At 38.4% G+C, this 23,865-nt stretch overlaps 1 protein-coding gene across 1 annotated transcript in view; it reads right to left on the bottom strand.

The window, feature by feature from the left end:
* The window catches only part of LOC122810650 (ribonuclease H-like), a 68,627-nt gene extending 45,396 nt beyond the window's left edge, over positions 1-23,231 (bottom strand). Inside the window, exon 1 of the mRNA XM_044082222.1 lies at positions 22,712-23,231. Within this exon, the coding sequence (XP_043938157.1) occupies positions 22,712-23,231 (520 nt within the window). The remainder of the gene's footprint in view (positions 1-22,711) is intronic.
* Positions 23,232-23,865: the final 634 nt, after the last annotated feature.

Below are 23,865 nucleotides of genomic sequence, written 5' to 3'. Positions count from 1 at the left end.
TTACAGCCACTTTGTCCTCATAGGCACATTATCTTTGTACAAGATTTTACTAAAGGGTGTGTCATGTTTCTCTCTTAAGTCAATAAATACGCATGAAGCCTTCTCAGTACGACAATCCTATTTCTCTCTCTCTGACACATCCTGTTTAAGTGTAAATCTCATTACCAAGCATGATAAAAAAGTAATGTAACTGCTAATTTGTCACACTTGTATGGCATTATCTAGCCAAAGTCCTGAATACTCACTCTTGGGAAAACACACCAACGGTCCTACTGTCACAAGTATTTTAATACACAAAGCAGTAAAAAAGACAAAGCTTTCAATCCACTAAAGACTCTTCATCATTGTTAGATTCCACTATTCCGATTATTTATGGCCTACCAAAAATACATAAAAATTTAAAAACTGCACCCATGAGACTGATAGTGTCTGGGAACAGGTGAATTACTACAGCTTTATCTAAATATTTGGAGAAAGAACTGCATAACCACCTTATAATCAGTTTTATTAAAGACAGTAATGATTTTCTATCAGCATTAGATATCTAAAGGAAAGAAGAAAAAGCAGGTACTAGCCACCACGCTGAACAGCTTCAAAACTTTTATTTAAAACACAATTAAAAACACAAGAATGAGTGCTTTTGGGACCAAGCCCTTCTTCGGATATAAAATTCAAATGATGTTGCAGTTTTTATATAGCTCTTCAGCTAACATTCAGTACCGCACCCTCCTTTTTTAATGCAGGTCTTAAAGGTATAACCCCATTTAAACCCGGGGTTTTGTATGCTGCTAGCTCAATGATCCATTTAATCTCATTCAGCTCTGTTTCATTAATCAAATCACCTCCTCTTTTGTTTTTATTTACACATTGTATAACCATAAACTTAAACTTATGATTTACATTTTTACATATACTGTCTGGTGAACATGTGGTGGGTGATCCTGGTCAAAAAGAAAGGATGGCCTTTGCAAACTTAGTAAATACCTTGCACAACAAATTAATGAAACTGAAGCGTCTACTGTGGCAAAGATATCATTTGGAGGCTTGTCTGCAGTTGTGCATAGCTCCCAGAGGCCTTTGTGTACTGTGTATGCCTTCACAGGGTGAGTACTATCCAGAACTTTTAGTCAAATGGGAGCGTTTAAATTTAGAGACTAGTTAGTCATATATGCATTTACTGCTAGATTTTCATGCTCCACAAGAGGATATTTTATTGAAAGAAATTGAGACTTTACAAAAAGATTCATAGCTGGGATATGTTGGTGATTGTTATATGAATAAACTGGAAGAGATGTACTGTTTGGTATCTACTTTAGACATGAAATTGTAGCAAACAAACACTAACAGGGCAACATTTTTATGTGGCCTAAAGAGAAATCAGCCCAGGCTGAATTATTTATTTCTCCAGCAAAAAAATCACTGAAAACACCTATCTACCGGGGCAGGCATGCTCATTCTCGTGCATGCAGTCATAATGTTTCCATGACTACTAGGGAGGAGCAGAACAGTACACAGGTCAGGCCCACCATTCAGCGTCCAACTGCAGCACCAGTAGAGATGACACAAAGGTGGATGGATGACTCTGCCTGTGGGGAAGAGAGCAATATAGTAACTTCCAAATTGATTATTCAACCAGGGCATGAGTCAACTGCTGACACCATGGGAGAACAACTTTTGGCATTCAGCATGGAAAATGAGTTGGCACGGCTAGGAGCACAGCCAAAAGTTTTTGAGATGGGAAAGAGTTCTTTTCCGTCATTGCCTGTACCAGTCAAGAAGAAGGGCGAGTGGAGACAGAGCCATATGAATCAGAGAGAGACAAAGAAGAGGTGGATATCCACTTGACTGGTGATACTAACTGCATTGTTTATAATATATCTGATTATTTTTGTCTGCAGATGAATAAGTTCTTAACAAAGGTTTAACATTTGTACCGAGTACAGGAACTCTATATTCTCAGGTTATTCTTGACTTGATGTTATATGGTAAGAATGTGTCACTTAAAAATTTATATGGTAATTCAAACCAGCCACAGAATAAGGAATTGAGACAGCTCAGCACTTTTACTCTACCTATTAACTCTACTGTTAACACTTTTTTGAGACTGTGTGAATCAGTTATAAAGCATTACCTAGAAGACAAGGGCAATAAAAAGTTATTTAATTTGTCCATTTCACAGAGGCAAGCATTGAATTCATTGAAGAATAATACAGATATTGTGATAAAACCAGTGGATAAGGGGGAGCTGTAGTAGTAATGAACAAGAGTTTTTACCAGAGAAAAGTTTTACAACTGCTACAAGATGAACATACATTCACATGCATATCCCCTATAATGGTTAGTCACATGGCGCATAAGGTAAAGCAAAGGTTCACAGAATTAAAACAACTGGGGCTAATGTCAGAGGACCTATATGCATTTTTGTGGATAGAACATCCAATGGTGCCTATATTTATAGGTTCATAGGTAGGTACTAGGCTATCTGCCCGAAGGCATTTATAATCCTAGCCAGAATGTGTTGGCTTTCGCAGCCCCGTTAGATTAGTTCCCTATGCCTTTGTCTAGCAGAGCCATTGAAGTAATCCCAGGGGTAAACTTTCTGTTTCCCATCCACTCGTCAAGGTTTCTCTTGAAGAGGGTTAGCGAGGAGCTCTGCCTAATGTAGATTGGAATTTTGTTCCGGAGCATGGGAAGTCTCTGGTACAGGAATCTATCCCTCCAGCATGTCCTATTTATTGTTGTGGTGAGGTTTAGATCCCTGGAGCGTGTGGCTCGAGGGGATATGGGTTTCTTTAGGTGGAGCATGTCCATCAATTCTGGGTTGGACATGGCCTTGTATGTCAGGCAGAGATCACCTCTGAGTAAGTGGTATGCAACCGAGTACAGCTGGAGTTTCTTCAGTCGAGCTGCATAGGGCATCTGCTTGAGACCAGTGATCCTCTTCATGAGGAACTTCTGTGGTCTTTCCAGTTGTTGCAGGTGTCTTGTAAGGTACATTCCAAATGGGGCATTGTACTCTATGATGGGTCTGATGAGTGATGCGTAGAGGGGCCCAATGACCTCTTTTGATCTGGATGCAAACCCTTTTGAGATTAGGTGGGCCACATAGAAGGATTTTCTAATCACTTTGGCAATGTGATTATCAAAGGAGAGGTTACTATCTACTTGGGTCCCCAGATCCCTTATTACATCGTCCGTATTTAGGGGGCTACCACCTATGTGGTAGTTTGTGGGTACTTTGTTTTTTCCAAAGGGAATGACTATGCACTTTTTGGCAATTAGCTTGAGACCATGGTTTTGATACCAGGTTTCTGTCTCAGTGAGACCCTTTTGGAGGATGTCTGTGTCAGCCGGAGAGTCAATTATAGCCCCTAGTTTACAGTCATCTGCAAACTTGGTGAACCATAGTCCTCCTGTGCTTGCCTGTACCTCTGAGAAGTATATGCTGAACAGGAGGGGTCCTAGGACTGAGCCCTGGGGAATGCCACTTCTAACAGGTTTAGAGTCAGACCTAGCTCCTGCAACTCTTACCATGTGGGTTCTGTCCGTGAGCCAGTTGGCAACCGATCTTGTGATGTAGGGATTTATGTTCAGGCTGGTGAGCTTGTCTATAATACCCGAGTGGGGAATAGTGTCAAAGGCCTTTGTAAGGTCTAGGTAGGCTGTGTGGACCACCTTTCCCTCATCTATAGCCTTGGTAACTGTCTCAAAGAAGTCCACCAGGTTTAGGAGGCATGATCTGCCCTTAACAAAGCTGGACTGGGTTGGGTCCAGTGTTTGGAAGTTTCCAATGTCTCTGTTAATGAGATCCATGATGATGCACTCCATAGCTTTGCAGACCAAGCTAGTCAGGCTTATAGGGTGATAGTTCCCGGGGTCTGTTGTGGCTCCACCTTTGTGGAACAGAATAAACGTTGCTGTGCACCACTCTGTGGGCACATAGTCTGTGGAGAGGCTGAGTTTAAACAGTGTGTTTAGGTGAGGGGTTAGTCCATCTTTGAGCTCATGTAGGATGTAGCCTGGGACACTGTCCGGTCCCATTGATGTGTGTTTTTGGCTTTGGAAAGGGCTGTTTTAACCTGAGTGTCTGTGATTTCAGGGGCACTACATTCTTCTGGTATAGTTATGGGCCCTTTTGGGGGTGAGAGGGGGGTGAAATTTGCACTAAACCTGTTTGCCAGGATGTTGTCTATATCAGTCGGTTCAGTGTATTTTGTGCCATTCTGCACTAACTCCAAGCAGATCTGAGAATTGCCACTTAGATTCTTGACAAAGCTAAAGAATGCCTTGTGGTTATCTTTGGAGTCCATGGCAATTTTTCTTTCAAAGCTAGCCTTGGATGATTTTATGAGTGAACGTAGTTTCTTGCTGATAATGATCAGGGATGTCTTCCCTTCTTGAGATTTTACTCTTTTCTGTACTAGTTTCCTCCTTCTATTGTATAGCTTGTTTATGGCAGGGGTCCACCAGACTGGTTTCCTTTTCTTGGAGGAGTGAGTCTTGGTTTCGTTTGGGATAGCACAATCCATGCATTCTTGTAGGTGCCTGTAGAGTGCATTAGTAAAGGATTTTGCAGGTTGGACAGCATTATCCTTTAGTATGGGGGCTTTGAAACTTCCTACCTCAGTCTTAAGTAACATGAAGTTTGCTTTTGAAAAGTTTTTCATGGTGGTTTCTTTGATGGGGTGGTGGCGGAATGTGGATATCCAGAGCGATTAGTTTATGGTCAGATCTAACCTGCGAGGAGTTGACCTCCAGTGTGGAACACCGGTCGCCCATGTTGGTGATGACCAGGTCCAATATGTTGTCACCTCTGGTGGGGGTGTTAACCAGTTGATCCAGGGTGTTTGAGTATATAAATTCTAGGAAATGTTGGGCCAGGGAGTTTGTACTTGAGTAGTTCTCCCAGTTAATGTGTGGATAATTGAAATCACCCAATATCAGGGTGTTTGGTAGGACCTTTATGTTTCTCAGTGTTTCCAGGAATGCAGAGTGGGGGTCCTGGGACATAGTGGGTGATCTGTAGCAAGCTATAATTTGAATAGCAGTTCTGCCCGTTGTTAGTTGCACGTGGATGATCTCTGAAGCATCGTGCTATGCCACTAACCTGGAGGTGTGGGTATCCTTGAATATGGATACTCCCCCGCCTTTTGTATTTCGGTCTGGGTTTTGTGGCCGAAATGTATGGTATGAGTTGTAGCCTGGTAGTGCTAGGATGCTCTCTGGAGCCTTAAACCAGGTTTCTGTTACTGCACATATATCGATTTTCTCCATACTGAGGAGTGCCTTGAGTGCGTGCATTTTGAGGTTTAGACTTCTGACATTGAGCAGCATTACCCTCAGTTTTTTGTTACTTGTGCTATTTATGGCGGTGGGTTTGTCTTTTGAGCCTTGCCTAAAAAAGGCACTATGGGGGTGAAAAGAGCCTTGGCCAGTGTTCGAAAGCCTAAGGGTGACAGGTGCAAGCCATCTCTAGCAAAACAGCGTGGCTTGTCGAGCATGTCATCCCAGGCTAACAGACACTGGATCCCCTTTGAATGACACCAGAAGCTTAGCCGATTGTTGAAATTGATAATTTTTTCTCTATACCGTGGTATCATTCTTGGTGAGGGCAGGATGCTACTCAGGGTCAGGGTCATACCAGCCTGGGCTATGTGATCAGAGAGCTCCTCCATGTCTTTTCATGTAGTCCAGGGAGGTACGGCTCAGGTCATTCACACCAACATTGACGATGACAGAATCATATTTGTACTTTTTCTGGAGTGACCTGAGTGCTTGTGTTATGTGGCGGATCCTGGCACCCGACAGGCAACTAACAGTAACCCTCTCCTTGTTCAGCCTAGTGAGTGGGACATCAGTGTGCCTGACTATAGAGTCACCTATTACTAGTGTGTTAGGTATGTTATTTTGCCTTAAGGGCTGCGATTGTGTGGCACACTGGTTTTGTGAAGTATGTTTTTCATGGTTTGTGTTGGGGGGTGGAGGTTGCTTGGATGTCTGCTTTGGAGGTCTCTTTTGCTTTTGCAGATTTTTATTTAGAGCCTCAGAGTATGTTTTTGTGTATTTATGTGTGTTTTATGCCAGTGCTGGTTTCATAGGTCTATGTGAGACTGGTGGTGTGATGCAAGTAATTCCTTTCTCCTCTTGACTGCCTGGTCCAGTCTTGGGTTGAGAGAGCTTAACCTCCAGTTTGGCTGTATAATTGCATCTTTCGCATGTATTAGTGTTTGTTGGAAGGAGGAGAGGGTTGTCTGTGTACATGAGGCAATTGTAACATTGCCTCAAAATGCCCAGATTCACAAGTTGGACTGGAGAGTACACCTGAAACAGCCCTTTGGACATGCCTGGATAGGTACAGTGAACTGTTTTACTGATTGGCTGGTAAGGTCGAATAGAGAGCCTTGTCCTTCTCTACAGTATTGCTAAGATTTATTAATGCTTGCTATGAGTTTTGGGAAAGTGCAGGGATGAGAAGTGAATGATTTGAGTGCTTAAGTTGAAAGTTTGTCTAGTTCCAAGGGAAAAATTGAGGAGTAGACTTTGTGGAGTTGGGAATAGTTATGCCCTAGCTAACGGAGCTGCCCGGCATGCAAAAACCACGCAAATGCGGGTTTTATAGCAGGGAAATGAAAGAGATGAAAATTAGCCCAAAATGGCCAATAAACTACTAATTACTGGGTTGAAACCACTCCTCCAGGGACAGATAGGCTGCTCACAGCTCCCTCTCTCACAGTGAACAGAAAAACTTCCTTCTGTCCAAGTAAGGTATGGGCAAACACAGAAACTTGTAACACAACCCTGAATTCAGCAGTAACCTAAAAACTGGACTAAACTAGCTTAGAAAGGTGGGAAAACAAGTATTTTTTTTTTTTTCAGAAAATAAAACAGATACAATCAAAAAAAACCACTTTAAATGCATGAAAATGGCTATCACACTTGAATGTGTAGCCTACAACAGTTAAACAGGTAATTTAAACACAAAAACAACTTTGTTAAAGTGCAGGCAGTAAAATAAGTACAATATGTAGCTGAAACAAGTATTTTTAAATCACAGAAACTAGAAAATCATTGTTTTTAGGCGGAATTAGCTAAAGGCAGCAAGAAAATGCAGAAAAATGATACTTAATCACTCCAAAGTCTCTCTTTTGTCTCTCTGCTGCTGTAGAACTCTGCAGGTCACCAGGCAGGAGCTTGCTGAGCTGTATACTAGCACAAAAACCTTGCAAATGTGGGTTTTATAGCAGGGAAATGAAAGTGATAGAAATTAGCCCAAAATGGCCAATAAACTACTAATTTCTAGGTTGAAACCACTCCTCCAGGGACAGATAGGCTGCCCAAAGCTCTCTCTCTCACAGTGAACAGAGAAACTTCCTTCTGTCCAAGTAAGGTATGGGCAAACACAGAAACTTGTAACACAGCCCTGAATTAGGCACTAACCTGAAAACTGGATTAAACTAGCTTAGAAAGGCGGGAAAACAAGTATTTTTTTTTTGTTTTGTTTGTTCAGAAAATAAAGCAGATACAATAAAAAAACACTTTATATTCAGATAAATGGCTATCACACTTGAATGTGTAGCCTACAACAGTTAAACAGGTAATTTAAACACAAACATGACTTTGTTAAAGTGCAGGCAGTAAAATAAGTACAATATGTAGCTGAAACAAGCTTTTTAAATCACAGAAACTCTAGAAAAATCAACATTTTAGGCGGAATTAGCTAAAGGCAGCAAGAAAATGCAGGCCATGGTTTTCCCATAGACAACAGGATGGAACATCTGTTTAGTCTAAAGCCTCACAAATGGACAATGTGAGGCTAATACTAACATAGAGTAATAACATAGGGGGATATGTGATATAATAAAACAGAATTGGAATGTTTTGCTAATAGATAAAAAAATAGGTAAGGTATGTGAGGCTAATACTAACATAGAGTAATAACATAGGGGGATATGTGATAGAATAAAACAGAATTGGAATGTTTTGCTAATAGATAAAAAATAGGTAAGGTAGTGGGGAAAAATAGTCTGATTTTAGAAGAAATAAAATTTGAAAGATCTATTATGTCATGAAGGGAAGACAGAAAAAAGTAGGAACAACTTTGCACAACATGCAGGCACACGAAAGTGCAGAAATTGCAAAGCATGTGAGTATATTGAGGAGGCAGAATCTTATGTTCACCCTGTATCAGGAAAACAATATTGTTTTGATTTGTATGCAGACTGTAGAACAAAATGTTGTTTACCTGGTTGTCTGTCAAGACTGCAGTTCATTCTATGTAGGAAAAACTAACTGTATGCTGAAAAACAGAATTTTGAACCATTTGTCATATGTAAGATTAAAACATGAACATAATACACATTTCTAAGTATGAAAATCATAAGTTTAAGTTTATGGTTATACAATGTGTAAATAAAAACAAAAGGGGGAGGTGATTTGATTAATGAAACAGCTGAATGAGACTAAATGGATCATTGAGCTAGCAGCATACAAAACCCCAGGTTTAAATGGGGTTATACCTTTAAGACCTGCACTAAGAAAAAGGAGGGAGTTAATGTTAGCTGAAGAGCTATATAAAAACTGCAGCTTCATTTGAGTTTTATATCTGAAGAAGGGCTTGGTCCCGAAAGGGCTCATTCTTGTGTTTTTAATTGTGTTTTAAATAAAAGTTTTGAAGCTGTTCAGCGTGGTGGCTAGTACCTGCTTTTTTTTCTTTCCTTTGGAATTTTTTTGTGAGCAGGCAGCCTTTGGTGGAGTATCTACATTTTTTTTTGTTTAGCATTACATATATGGTTACAAAATAGGACAACTGATAGCCCCTTATTAGTTACGTTAGATGTGAAGTCCTTATTCACAGTAATTCCTAATGAAGCTGGTGTTCAGTATATTAGAGAATATTTATATATTCATAGTGAGTTTTTAGCTACCAAAATAGAAATGCTATGTTTAATGTTGGAAATTGTTTTATGTAGCAATGTGTTTATGTTTAAAGATGAGTTATGTCATCAATTATTGGGCGTAGTAATGCAAAGCATGTGAGTATATTGAGGAGCTAACAGCTGTGCCAATCTGGTAGTCTCTAGATGGAAAAAAAATGTTTATTTACCATTCCAATGGGGGGTTTCAGCAAGATAATCTTGCATTTTATAATCATTTTGTTGACATTTTTCTTATTTGGTTAGGTAATATTGAAACTATACATGTATTTATTGAATATTTGCAAAATACTACTGACTTTATGCAATTTGAATTGCATTACTCTGATAAAAATATAATTTTTTTAGATTTGAATATTTCATGTGTTGATGGCAGGTTTGAGACAACTATACAAAAGAAAAATGTTCAAACAACTAGATATGTACATGCCCAAAGTATGCATCCCAGACATGTATGTTGCAGTTTTGTAAAAAGTCAATTCATAAGAGCTAGTAGGTTAAATATGACTATGGAAGGGTTTTCACAAGAAATAGAAGGAATGAGTGATGATTTCTTAAAAAGATGGTATGATCCTAAAATGATAAAAGAAAATACTGATTATATTTTTTCTGAGAGAGATAAGATAGGTATACCATATTTATTTGATAATGAAAATATTGCTAATAGAAGGTTAGCTAATCATTATGATCAGGACTGATCTATACCATATATTATGAAATATAATAGACGGACACCCCAAATTAGAGCTATTATAGAGAAGAATTGGCCCATTTTGTGTTCAGATATAGAACTAAAGATTATAGGTGATCAACCTCATTGTACATACAAGAGAGAAAAGAACTTAAAACAATATTTATGTTTTAAAGACTTCTGTTCTTTTAATAAGAAAATGGGACCTGACATTTCTAAGATGGTGACAATACCTTGTTATAATTATATATTTTGTAAGTATATAAATCTAAAGAAAGTTTTGCATGCTATTTCACAACACTATTTAAGGTTAATATATATGCCATGTGCACAACAGAGAATGTGATATATATGGCAAATTGTGAAAAATGTGCTGGGTTTCTCTATAGGAAAAACTAAACTGACAGAATAGCATCATACAGATCCATAGGCAAATTGAGAGTAATGCATTAGATAAACTTATTATCACATGGTAAAGAACATAGTTTTAAGTTTAGGGTTTTAGAGAGAATTTATATTAGTAAGAGAGGTGGAGATATAGTTAATACTACTGAGCTTGCTAAATATAAATTGGTAAATTATTTTAAGGCAGACTCCTCACCTGGGCTTAATAAAATGAATAGCATTAAACCGTTATTAAAGGAAAGACAATGCTATGTTACTTGAATATTTGTTATATGCATTCTTAAAATCTCTTTTATGAATATATACTTCTTATATGTTTTTATACATATACATACATATTTGAAATAAATTAACTCTTAGAATGATGTTTTTTTAGAATTGTAGAGTGCTATTTAGGTGTGAATTAACTGATGTTGATCTAATTAATGTAGTTCTATCATATGGCCTGTTTATTTTTTTGTACTGGCTTTATATATATATATATATATATATATATATATATATATATATATATATATATATATATATATATATATATATATATATATATATATATATATATATATATATTTGAGTGTTTTAACCTGTTTTATAACACTGATGAAGAGTCTTGAGTGACTTGAAAGCTTTGTCTTTTTTTACTGTTTTCTATATTAAAATACTCATGATGGCTGGGCTGCTGGTGTGCTTTTTTTGGATTTTAAATTTTTTACTATGAGGCCATTTAGTTACCTTGCATTTTTTTACTTAGATCAATAGTCACTCTTGCATTGGTCAGGCATGTGCATGGCATTATGTATGTCCTAACACCATGTTTACCTTCCCAGCACCTCTAGCAGATTGAGTGATGTTGCTTCATGTTCTTATGGTTGTAGCTCATGAATTCTGTAATGAAAGAACTACTCAATTTCTTTTTCAGCTCTGTGACATTGTCTTTTAGTGTTCTTTAATCATTGTTCTTATTGGTGGGTGTGACACCCCTCCTCTAGGCCAGTAATCAAGGAGCATCAATCCTCACTACAGACACCAGTGAGGGACATTCACTTGGAACAAAAAAAGATACACACACTATTTCCAGTTGCAGCTCTCTGCACCAAGCACAATTTCTCTTAAGAGCACACAGGGAACACACTTTTGTCCTGGGGCTGGGTTTCCCTCTCTCTTCCCAGCCCCAAATAAGACTCCACACTGATCACAGCTGTAGAGCTGAGTGTTCCAAGTGAAGTCCTCTCTGTGAAATCAGTGTTCTTTGTCCCTGCTCCAAGTAGCTGACACACAAACTCTTGAGATTTGATTTTCACACACACACACACACACACACACACACACACACACACACACACACACACACACACACACACACACACACACAAACCTGGGAAAGGCTCGCACAGATTTACCAGCTATGCCCCCTCTGCCCAGACTATAAGGTAGATACTGCCACCAGAACACTCCAAAGCCAGCTACTCTAAAGTTCTTACAAGGTTACCCAATTATACTGAGTAAAATTAATGCTAATACAAATGGTAGTGTTTGACCAATGCAGCAAGGCTTTCAGGATGAGCCACGGTGTCAACAAATAAATATAAGTTCTCTCAAAGGTTAAAATATTCTCTAAAGACCAGCCACAATGAAAACTTTAATAAACACCAGAGTTTCAATCACAGGAAATATTAAAAATAACACAGATGGATAGATTCACACAGATACAAAAAAACAGCACTTAACTAATATCACTATATTTCCTGACTGATCTAAAGAATTACTATTCCCTGGTTAATTACTAAAGCAAGGTAAGATGAAGTATGTGAGTGGTCTTTCTTCTTGTCAGGTTTCACAAACAGACTGCTGTGAGACTTCTGTCTCATCTAGTATTAAAACATCATTTCATTGCTGGATTACAGAATAACATCACATACATCTGGTCATCTGACTTCTGGTTCCCACACTACTCCCTTTACTAGAAACTTAACCAGACTCTAGCACATGTGTCATAATACACATACATAGAGCTTTGCTAAGATGTGTTATATCAACTGGAAGCCATAAAACCATTTCAAAAATGTTCACCCTTCCAGGATAGCAATTAGTTCACCCCTAAGGACAGTATAGTAGGATTCCTAGTCCTGGTTTTCACAGACATTTTGTCTCTGGCTGCAATCAGAACTGTAAGTTACAATATTTATGGCCTAAACCAAATTTAATTCAGACTATTTTTCAAAGTTAGCTGGAATGACATTATCCTCTTCTCTTCCAGTATCATCTTTACAATATATTCATTTCAACAATTACAATACAGTCTGGTATACAGGTGTATTTCTTTTCTGTCCAGCATGACCCACTGTTGGTACATTTTTAACACAAGCACCTTTACAAATACATTTTCAACACAAGCACCTGTATAAATCAGTATGAAATGCCAGCTAGGTATGATGGCATATGTTACACATCCACTGCCCTACTTCTCCTGGCATAGCTGGCAATACCTCACATCATCACAATGGACTTCACTACCTTATGCACTGTGTATATGTCATTTTCTTCTCAGTCACTGCACTTTGGCTTGTTGGTTCATTATTCCATCTGTTTCCTTTACGGTATACTTTTGGTGGCCTCCTTCAACTTCTTTACATATTTAACACTGTTCAGCAGATCATGCACAATACCCACTCTGATGTTTTCCATATGTAGTGCTGAGTGATCACCTCTGAATCTCATCCAAAATGTAAGGTGCAATGCAATCAACCAAAATGAAACAAATCTGTACATGCTTTACTAAATGCAGTAAATGATTATAAGCAGTGGGTTACTAGACTGCCAAATGAAAGCAATCAATGGAATAACTAGAACTTCATCTGTCAGTATCTGAAAATGGAAATGAACACCATAAGTTTTCAGATGATGCCAGTTATATCAAAGGTATTGTATATTTTATACAAAAAAGATGAACAGAGCTTGTGGTAGCAAGGAAAAGAATTATTAGAAATTGGAAATCTACATCACCACTTTTGAACACTTCTTATCCTTCTTAAAGGAAACTACCTTAAGGGATACCAAAGTAAAAAACCTCAGGATCCATTCTAAACCATTTAACAGTAATCCTTTGACAAAAGTGATAACACTTATTGACTTTTTTCAACAAAATCTTGCCTTTGATGATCAAACGAAAAGAAGAATATTTTTGGAACTTTAATATTGTGGCCTGTTGGGTTCAGGCCTTGTATATATTGTACATAGTTTGAGTATGTTATTCCTCTGCGTATTTATTATTTTATCATTATATTATTATAATAACTGAATATTTATTATCTCTTCTTGAAAAGAGCAATATCATTTTTTGAGCAAAAAAAAGAGAGAGAGAGAGAGAGAGGTACAGAGAATGAAAAAGTATTTTCTATCTATAGTTTGCTTACAGTTATGTAATTCAAAACAGACCAACACAACTAATCCCATGCAAACATACTTTTAATTATTTAAAAAAATAGACATAGAATATAGTAAAAAGTAGCTAAACACATTTTCTCACAGTCTAGATGGGCTTCATTAGTAATGTTTGCTTCCACATTAAAAGAGAACATTTCCAGAGAATGTACCTAAAGAAAAACAATAATTCCAGTGGCATTGTTCTTATATACAACATATCTAACATTTCATATACTATTATTAAAATACTCTGTAGTCCCTTTTCCAAAATTAGCACTATCATGATTGTATCTAATTAAACAAGAAATCCTTTTAAATATTTAATTTAAACCTTTTTACAGGGCATAAGCTGTTTATGTATTGATAGTCTACTTGAATTCTGGAAAAGTGTACAGAATTAAATTGCTAGAGTATATAGCCAGATAGAGCTTCTGTATTTTTTCTTTTTTCTGTAAAGCACCCATTCAGAAAATGAAGTTTTCCAAGATTATTTTTTCACATCTACTCTTTCTTTTATTTAATCCTTAAGATGTTATTTAACAGATTCACAGACATGTATTGAAATGTTTATGGAACACTAAGTCATGTAACATTTCTTATCATAAATAACTTTCCTGAGATGTTCTGGGAAAAATACTTAAGCTGTATTTATATCTGATTACTAGAGTCCATAGGCCTCTTCTCATCTCATTTCATTCTCCAAACTCTAACAAATGGATTATCTTGTGTGCCCAGTTTTTGTATAGATATGCATTATTGTGAGATGTATTTCTCTCTTTTGTTGCCTTTCCTGTGTAGGCAAAAGTTTACAAATCTAAAAGTACCAGTTACCTTAAAGCACTTTGTTCTGTCTTTCCATATTAATTACTATTTTGAAACTAAATGATGGATGTATGCTTTCAGTACATCCTATATTAAATTCAAAGTTCCCAAATCTTCTACTAAACAATAAAATGGTGAGACCTGAGAAATTTCCCAATTCTAAACTTTACAGTGGTTTCAAATTACATGTTTTCTTTTTCAAATGTTTTGTGGTAGTCAAGCTTGTCACAGCAATAGTATTCCAATTGGTTATGCAGCCATGCAAAACATACTCTATATGGTTTTATCTTATTCTCACATCTTAGATAACCTCATGTTTAGCTCATAAAAGTGTATATTTGAACTAGAATATTTGTGTCTATATTAGAAGATTGAAACTTTAGTTAATCAAATAACTAAAGATCGATCTTGTAATATCGAAACCTGAAAATGTCGAAAGTCCATTTCAACCCAGGGAAACAGTTCCCTTGGTCACATAAAAAAACCCTTTAAATCCCAAATCAAGTGGGGAGCTTCACCTCCCACCTCCTAACTAAATATACCAACTCCAAGATCGCTCCAAATTGGAGAAAAGGACATAATCCACATAACAGCCAAGGGAATTGTTTCCCTGGGTTAAATCAGCTGTTTGACATTTTCAGGTTTTGATATTACAAGATCGATTTTTAATTATTCGATTAGCTAAAGTTTTGATCTTCTAATATAGACCCAAATATTTTGCAGGATAAAACATCCCAAATTCTTCATTTTTCTAAACTTATCTTACCAAATGTTATGATTTATTATAATAGGATCATAGGATCATAAGGGATTACTAGGTTATCGACCCAGAGGTAATTTTAAGCCTAGCTGTTTCAACCCAATGTAATACCATAGCAGTGCTAGTCAATACCCAAGATTGCATTTAGTGATGACTGCACATGTCCAGGAGGTTTGTGGGCACTTTCCCTATAAGAATTTATGGTGCCCTATCCAATTGTCCAGGTTCCTTTTGAACAGTGTCATAGAAGTGCTTTGTTCACATAAATGGACAATGTCAGTCACTGGAAGATAAATTCATCCAGAATATCCTATTTATGTCACAGGTCATATTTTAAGTCCCTGGAATGGGTAGCCCTTGACCCATTTGATTTATGGATATGCAGTAAGTTCATTAGGTTTGGGTCTTGGATTGCTCTGTAGGCCAGGCATAAGTCTCCTCTAAGAAGCCTATACGATACAGAGTATACTGACAGGGATTTTAGTTGGTCTGGTAAGGCATATGGTGGAGGCCTTTGATCTTCTTTGATAGATACCTCTGAGGTCTCTCTAATTCCTGCAGGTACTTCATATAGTACATGTTGAATGGGGTGTTATCCTCAATTATGGGCTGGATAAGTGCCAGGTATGGGGGAGTTATACCCTCTTTTACTCTTGAGGCAATACATTTACTAATCAAGTGTGCCAGAGACAGTTTGCACCTGGCACCCCTAGGCTTTTGGCTGCTAGCAAAGGTTCTTGCCTCCCCATAGTGCCTTTTTAGGCAAGATCTTGTAAACAACATTATCAACATGAAATTAAGCAATCTGAACAAAATAAGGGTCATGCTGCTAAATGCTAGGAGTGTAAACCAAACACTGCACTCTCTGGAAGCACTTCTATCACTAGAAGATGTAGATGTCTATGCAGTTACAGAAACCTGGTTTAAGGCCTTAGAGAGTACCCCAGCCCTGCAAAGCTACAATGCCTTCCACACCTTTAGACTGCAAAATGAACATGTAAAAACCAAAGGAGGTGGTGTTTCAGTCAATATTAGAGATACATTCACTTTCCGTCTAGTTAAACTGGACAACTCCATGGAGTTGCTTCAGGTCCAAGTTACAGTGAGTAAGACCCCCATTCAAGTCCTAGACAGTTATAGATCCCTCTCCATGGGTCAAGATACCTATGAAGCCTACTTAAAAAAACTGACGACAATCCAAATTTTACCGAACACACTGGTTATGGGGGGATTTCAATTATCTCACCATCAACTGAGAAACCTTCTCTAGACCCAACTTGCTAGCACAAAAGTTCCTTTACTTTGTGAGTTCAAATGCCCTGGAACAAATTGTTCATACTCCAACAAGAGGAACAAACATTCTAGATCTGGTCCTTACCAACATGTCAAACAGGTGAACTGCTGCAATTCTTGGACCCACATTAGTTAAAACTGACCACAAATCAGTCATCTTCAAAATGACACTAACACCAGAACTAACAAAGAGTGAAATCAGACTAGAAAACTTCACCAAGACAAACTATACCCTCCTAGGTGAAGGTATAAATGTATTGCAAGCCCCACCCCAAGCTGAAAGTGGTAACTACACTGAAGCTTACAGTAAAGCCCTCTGCTATCATTGCATAATTGTATAAACTTGGCTGTATCATAAAGAATCAAAGCCAGAGCCCCAAGCAAAAACAAGCTGTCATGGTGGATATCCAGCATCAACAAACTACAATAAATGCAAACATTTTCTGACCAAGAAAACAAAGGCAAGGCCTCAGCAATGGAAAAGCACCCACCTCAGCCTCAACAGGTAAATAAGACAACTTGTCAAATCCTCTAAGAGCTCCTTTGAGAGAAATTTAGCAAGTACTGCCAAGCATAACCATAAGGTCTTTTGCAGCTACATACATAACCTAAAGGGTAGGACCCAAGCATGTGCAGAACTAGTGGCTAATGGTATCACACACACTAACCCTACAGAGATAGCAAACCTGCTAGTTGATAGGTTTGGAGAAAATTTCATTCCCTTACCCCCTCCTAACTTACAACAAGGCCTCCCCAAGCTTCCTCACCACCTTACTTATCTGAAGAGCAGGTCCTCAAAGCCCTGTTCAAGGCAAAAAAAACACAGCCTCTATGGGACCAGATGACATCCCAAGCTGTCTTCTAAACAGGCTAAAACATGAGCTAGCATCATCACTAAGTATTCATTTTCAATCATAGCCTAACAACAGGCTTTGTTCCTGTGGAATGGAGAACAGCAAACATTATTTAACTCCACAAAGATGGCCTAACAGCAGACCTGGGGAATTATAAACCCATAAGCCTGACTAGCCTCATCTGTAAGGCCTGTGGTAAGTGAAATGAAATGTGAGCTCTGTGGACTTCAGTAATCAGATATAAATAAAATGTAAATATGTTTAAGGGACTGCTGAGTGTGTTCTATTTGTACTTGCAACATGGTCATGTATGAACTTATTTAATTGTTATAATTTTATACTTATTACTTCTTTCTGCAGAAATTGTTTTTAAATTTTGAGTTTCTGGTGTCTTTAGTGACGTTTCAGTACTGAAACCTTCAGTAATGATATTAAAAATGCTCAGTTGATGTTTTAAAATATAAATTATACCTGTTATTACATGTGCAACATGGCTTTTTCCTTTAAGTTTATATAACACGTTAAACTTATTAGCAGAAAGCATTTTCCTTTTGCATTTCAGCATACATTCAATTGCTTTGGGGAAAATATTTAACTTTATTTAATCTCTATCAATTCCCCCTTTTTTAATTAAATCATGGAAAAAAATGTAAAAGCAATTTACAGAAAAATATGATCTTCGGTACTTTGAACCCCTTGGTCCACTGCACTATATGGATCCACTGCACTTAATACTATTTCTTCATACATTACTCTACCACTGACAGCAGTTACTTGAGTAATGGTTTTATTAAGACAAGCTTTAACACACATACAAGTTGTTAATAAAAAAATAATGATGATGAGGGCAATCAAGGCTATGATTATAGGACCCCACCAGCTTGAAAATAGTCCACTTAGCCAATCCGACCATTCTGTGCTCCACATTTTTTTAGATTTTAAGGAAACATCAGCAATTCTGTCTAAATGTCGGTTTATGGATTCTGATTTATCAGGAATGTATGTACAACATTCTGTCTTGATTATCCAAGGCCATTCTGTTTTGAAGGACCATTGTCCTCATTGCTACAATTTCTTCTGTTATGTCTGAGATAGCTCCGTAAGTTGCATTTGCTAAAACTTCAATCAGATTTGCAACTTTCTGTAGCTCCCATATTGCCTTAGCAGCACCATACCAGGGGAAGATTCCAGCTCCTGCAATAATACCATCCGCTATGTCCAGCTGTCTTAAGTTATCTCCAATAATTTGGAAAACTATCAGGAGTTTCCCTCTTTCTCCAGTGGTTTCTTGTTGTCTCTTCTGAGAATGTGTGAGTAATTTTCATCATTGGAACTGCAGATCCTATGTAACAAGATCATTGCCACGCTATCAGTAGCCATTTGTAAGCATTCTTTCCACATATGGAAAAGAACCCTTCTGCCAGAATTGTAACTTTCTCTTGGTCCATTAAGTTAGTTGTGGCCTCACTCTTAAAGAAGTCTTTCATCCCTTCCTTAAAGGAAATGTTGTATTAACTCCTATTCTGTTCCCATTTTATCAATTCCCCCATGCTATTCCAGCTTGTTACGTGACCAATGCTGGTGTAAAGTAATGGAATAATTACAGTTACTAATACCACCCCTAACTGTCCCTTTCTTTTGAAAACAGAGTATCCCTTTTTCTACTTCCATCAGCCGTAAATGTTCTTTTATGGCTGTTTTATAATTCTATTTTTATAAGCTCCTTTAAACATAAAATCCATATCTGTAACATTTATAGGGACTGCATGAAATGGCATTTTCCCTCTGTAAGGAATGTGACTACAAACCCAACAATTTGTTTCATTATGTATTTTCGCAAACAAATTTTGCATGGCCAAAAATGTATTGAAATCAGATACCCAGTCATGATGTCCCTCCTCTCGTGATTTATTATATCGGAGTATCTCTCCCCATTTTTTCTTTATAGCCCTTTTAGTCATGGCTTTGGGCATATGTATATTCCTTTTTATTTGTGTTTCCCCTTCTTATTTTTCTTTATTGATTTTACCGGTATTCTTACCTACTGCATTACCATTTTACCTGGCCTCATCCATGACTGTGAAACTATCCTATATTTTTTTAAGTATTTAGTTAAATTTTTTTTATTTACACTTTTTTCTGTAGGTACACTTGTTTTTGACTTGTACTTGGCCTTAGCCATGAATCTCTTGTATAATTCTGTGGATCCTCAGACTCCCAGAGGAATTGTTTTACTGCCTTTAATTCTTCATATATGTGTATAGCATACCAAACATAGACTATGTATATCACATGCGTTATTACAAAACACACCCAGAGAGCTTTCAAAACACAAGACTTAGTTTATCTCGACTCCTCTGGTGGTCTTTCAACTAGATTTCTCAGCATCTAAAAACAAATTTAAATAAACTGTTATTTTCCTAACACTGTTAACAAAGTAACAGTTTCAGTCCATTTCAGTTTGTCATTACTTTCCTAACTCTGTTTTTGCTTTTATTAGCTTATACTGATCTCCATTAACCAACATGATGTGCCTCTTTTGCTTGAATGTCCCCTGTATCCTGGGGTTAGTTTTTTTTTTTTGGTCTTCCTCTGAACTCTGTAAACCAATGATCCTATTTGTTTTGTCATGTCACAGGGACCCTGCCAATTATTGTCCCATGGTCCTTCTTTTAGGAAGTTTTTTATAAGTACCTCTTCTCCACACTGTAATGTCATTTCTTTGAGAAGCACTGGCATGGCCTTCCACAGATGGCAAGCTTGTTCTCTAGCTATTGTCACATACCCCCTGCATGTCTTTTAACCATTTCTGGTGTTTTACCGCTTACAATAATGGTCAATTGTCTACTGTTTCTGGGTCACAAGGAAGTGTGAGAGGCATCTTTCTCCCTGTCCCCACCCCTCCCCACCAAAAGGGCAAATATCTATCCCAGCAGAGTGCTGCCCCCCCTGACATCTCAGATGCTCAGGTAAGAGCCGCCCTCTCCAAAGCAAAAAAACACAGCATCAATGGGACCAGACGGTGTCCCGGGCTGCGTCCTACATGAACTCCAAGAAGAGCTAAACCCAAACATAAAACTACTGTTCAATCTCAGCTTTACTACAGGATATGCAGGATATGTGCCCAAAGAGTGGCATACAGCAACAGTGGTCCCTCTCCATAAAGGTGGTGCCTCAACGGATCCTGGAAACTATCGCCCCATAAGCCTGACTAGCTTGGTCTGCAAAGCTATGGAAAGAATCATCATGGACCTCATAAATAAAGATATTGGGGACCTACAAACACTGGATCCTACCCAGTTCGGCTTTGTTAAGGGCAGATCCTGCCTCTTAAATCTGGTTGATTTCTTTGAAACAGTCACCAAGGCCATTGACGAGGGGGAGGTGGTCCACACAGCCTACCTGGACCTCGGAAAAGCCTTCGATACAATACCAAACTCGGGCATTATAGATAAGCTCACCAGCTTAAATATAAACCCCTATGTCACTAGATGGATTGCAAACTGGCTCAAGGACAGAACCCACATGGTTAGAATTGTTGGAGCCATGTCAGACTCCAAACCAGTTACAAGTGGTGTCCCACAAGGCTCAGTCCTGGGACCTCTCTTGTTCGGTATATATTTCTTGGACGTACAGGCCAACACGGAAGGACTGTGGCTGACCAAGTTCGCAGATGACTGCAAACTGGGCGCCATAATCAACTCTCCAGCCGACACAAGCATCCTCCAAAAGGGCCTCATAGAAACAGACAACTGGTGCCAGAGCCATGGCCTCAAGCTAAATGCCAAAAAGTGTATAGTCATCCCCTTTGGCAAAAACAAAGTGCCCACAAATTACCACATAGGTGGTAATCCATTAAGTACAGAAGAAGTAATTAGGGACCTGGGGACCCAAGTTGATAGCAATCTCTTATTTGACAACCACGTGGCCAAAGTGGTTAGAAAAACATTTTATATAGCCCACCTAATCATGAAGGGATTCACATCTAGATCAGGGGACGTCATTGTGCCTCTTTACTCATCCCTCATCAGGCCCATAATTGAGTACAATGCCCCTTTTGGGATGTAGCTTACCAGACACCTGCAGCAACTGGAAAGACCCCAAAAGTACCTCACCAAGAGGATCAAAGGGCTCAAACAGATGCAATATGCTGCCCGGTTAAAGAAACTCCAGCTCTACTCAGTGGCATACCGCCTGTTCAGAGGCGATCTGTGCCTGACGTATAAAGCCATGTCCAACCCGGAATTAATGGACATGCTGCACCTCAGAAAATCCAAATCCCATCGAGCTACGCGCTCGAGAGACTTGAACCTCAGCACTGAAATAAATAGGACATGCTGGAGGGACAGATTCATAACCCAGAGGCTCCCTTCACTCTGGAATAAAATCCCAGTCCAGGTTAGGCAGAGTCCCTTATTGACTCTCTTCAAGAGGAATCTTGATGAGTGGATGGGAGATCGTAGGTTTACCCCGGGTATCACTTCTGTGTCACTGTTAGACAGAGGCACAGTATACTAACCTCAAAAAAGGGCATAGCAAAATAAATTTAAAATGGGTGGTGAAAGCCAAACACATTCTGGCTAGGCTTATAAATGCCCTAGGGCAGATAGCCTAGTATGAACCTATGAACCTATGAACCTATGAACCTATGTCATCACCCCAAAAGGTGAAATTCCTGTTTTACTGTTAGGTGTAGCCCTAATGCCTAAAATAATACCTGGCAAATATCTCACCCAATCCTTGCCTTTTTCCAAACACACCTTTTTTAACCTCTCCTTTGTCATCCGGTTCATCCTTTCAACAATTCGATTGGATTGCGGATGATATGGAACATGAAACCTGTGTTGAATCCCCAACAATATGCAGAAATACCATATTATTTGGCTTGTAAATTGGGGCCCATTCTCTGATTCTGTGATCCGAGGCCATCCCCAGTGGACAAAAATATTTTCCCACAATGCTTCTGCTGTAGTTTTAACTGTCATACCTTTGATAGGAATTACCTCTACCCACTTGGAAAACACATCAACAACTCCAATAGGTATTTATATCCCCTTTTTGCAACCTGGAAGTAGTCCTGCATAATCTACCTGGATAGTGTACCAATGCCCATCTGCCACTGGCACTCTATGCAATTTAAGTCTCTTTACACTAGTGTTAGTCTGTAGACAAATTAAACATCCTTCCAATACAGTCTTACAAAGCCCTTTTAGATGTGGATTCCACATCTTCTGTTTCACTATACTCCATAGTTTTTCTGTACCTATGTAGTCTAAGATTTTGTGATTATATTCAACCAATTGTTTAGCTAGATCTTTTGGGAGATATGGTATTTTTCTGCCATCTGGCATCAGATAGACAAAAATTTTCTGTTCGGCATCCCCTTCCTGTATACATCTGTCCAGTTCATCAGGAATCCCTTTCTCTTTCTGAAGGGTCACCAAATCCTATATTTCTACAGGTGTAAATGTTTTAACTGACATTACCTGGTCTGTTTGTTCAAAACACTTGTGTGAATCTAACCACTCACCTGATTCAGCTGCTTGTTTCGCTTCGGTATCTGCCAAAGCATTTCCTCTAGCCTCTACTGTGTAACATCTCTGATGTGCTTTAATTTTAACTATACTAAATTTTTCCTGTAAGCCATTTTGGGTAATCAATGCCCATAACTCTCGTAAAACCGGAGCATGTTTGAGGGGTTTCCCAACACTGTTGATGAATCCCCTTCTGGCCCAAACTGCCATATTTAAACATAAAGAGTTTACCATATAGGCACTATCACTGTAAATATTAACAGGCTCAAAATGTAAAACATATTTTACTGCTTCTAACTCTGCCATTTGGGCTGACATGTATCCTGGCAGTCTCTTCAAAATAGGCTTTTGGCCGTCTCCTGAGATTACCACAAATCCTGTCAAATATTTCCCATCTTTCCAGAAGCTTTCCCCATCTACGTAAACCATGGGTATATCACTTTGAAAATGCGCATTCAATGGTGAAACTTCTGGATGTTCTAAACTTTGAATACAATTATGGGATTTTTCTGCCATAATTGACAAGGTCTGAAAGATAATACTTGTCTCCTGTCTGAATTTGCACATCCTTTGTGCCAAATAGGGTTATCCATTTTGCAAGAATGGTTTGACTCACCTCTTCTGTGATCTTGTTAATTTCTGTGGAATTTAATAAAATCTTAATAGACTGATGTGGTGTTTGCACAATGATTTTTGAAAGAACTGTCAAATACTCCAATATATGGCCAGCAATTGTTGAATGTATGGGTGATACCCCTTTTCAACTGGGATTAACTTTTGGCTGCAGAAAGTCACTGGTTGAAGTGTTCTTTCTACCTTACCATCATGTCCCTGAGGCCAATATTGCAGGGGAACTATCGAAATGGTGTAATTCCCTGCAGCTGCCTGTAAGATAAAAGCTTGCCATTTATCAGGTGCTACCAACTCAGTGGCCTGCATCAATTTCTTCTTTAAGAGTTCAGAAGCCTCCACTTCCCTCTGTCCCCACTTAAAATGGGGTTCCTGTTTTTGATCCACTAACATTTTGTATAGGGTCACAGCAGCTGCTGTGTAATCTTCTGTGAACTCTCTGTTGTAGTTCATAATTCCCAGACATTTATGCAATTCTGAAATAGTCAATGGTTGAGGCAACTCCAGAATTCCCTTTACT

Source organism: Protopterus annectens, chromosome 9.part0 (genome assembly GCF_019279795.1).
Source record: "Protopterus annectens isolate FY-2018-M chromosome 9.part0, PAN1.0, whole genome shotgun sequence".
Lineage (NCBI taxonomy): Eukaryota > Metazoa > Chordata > Ceratodontiformes > Protopteridae > Protopterus > Protopterus annectens.
This window is presented reverse-complemented; position numbering and strand designations above follow the sequence as displayed.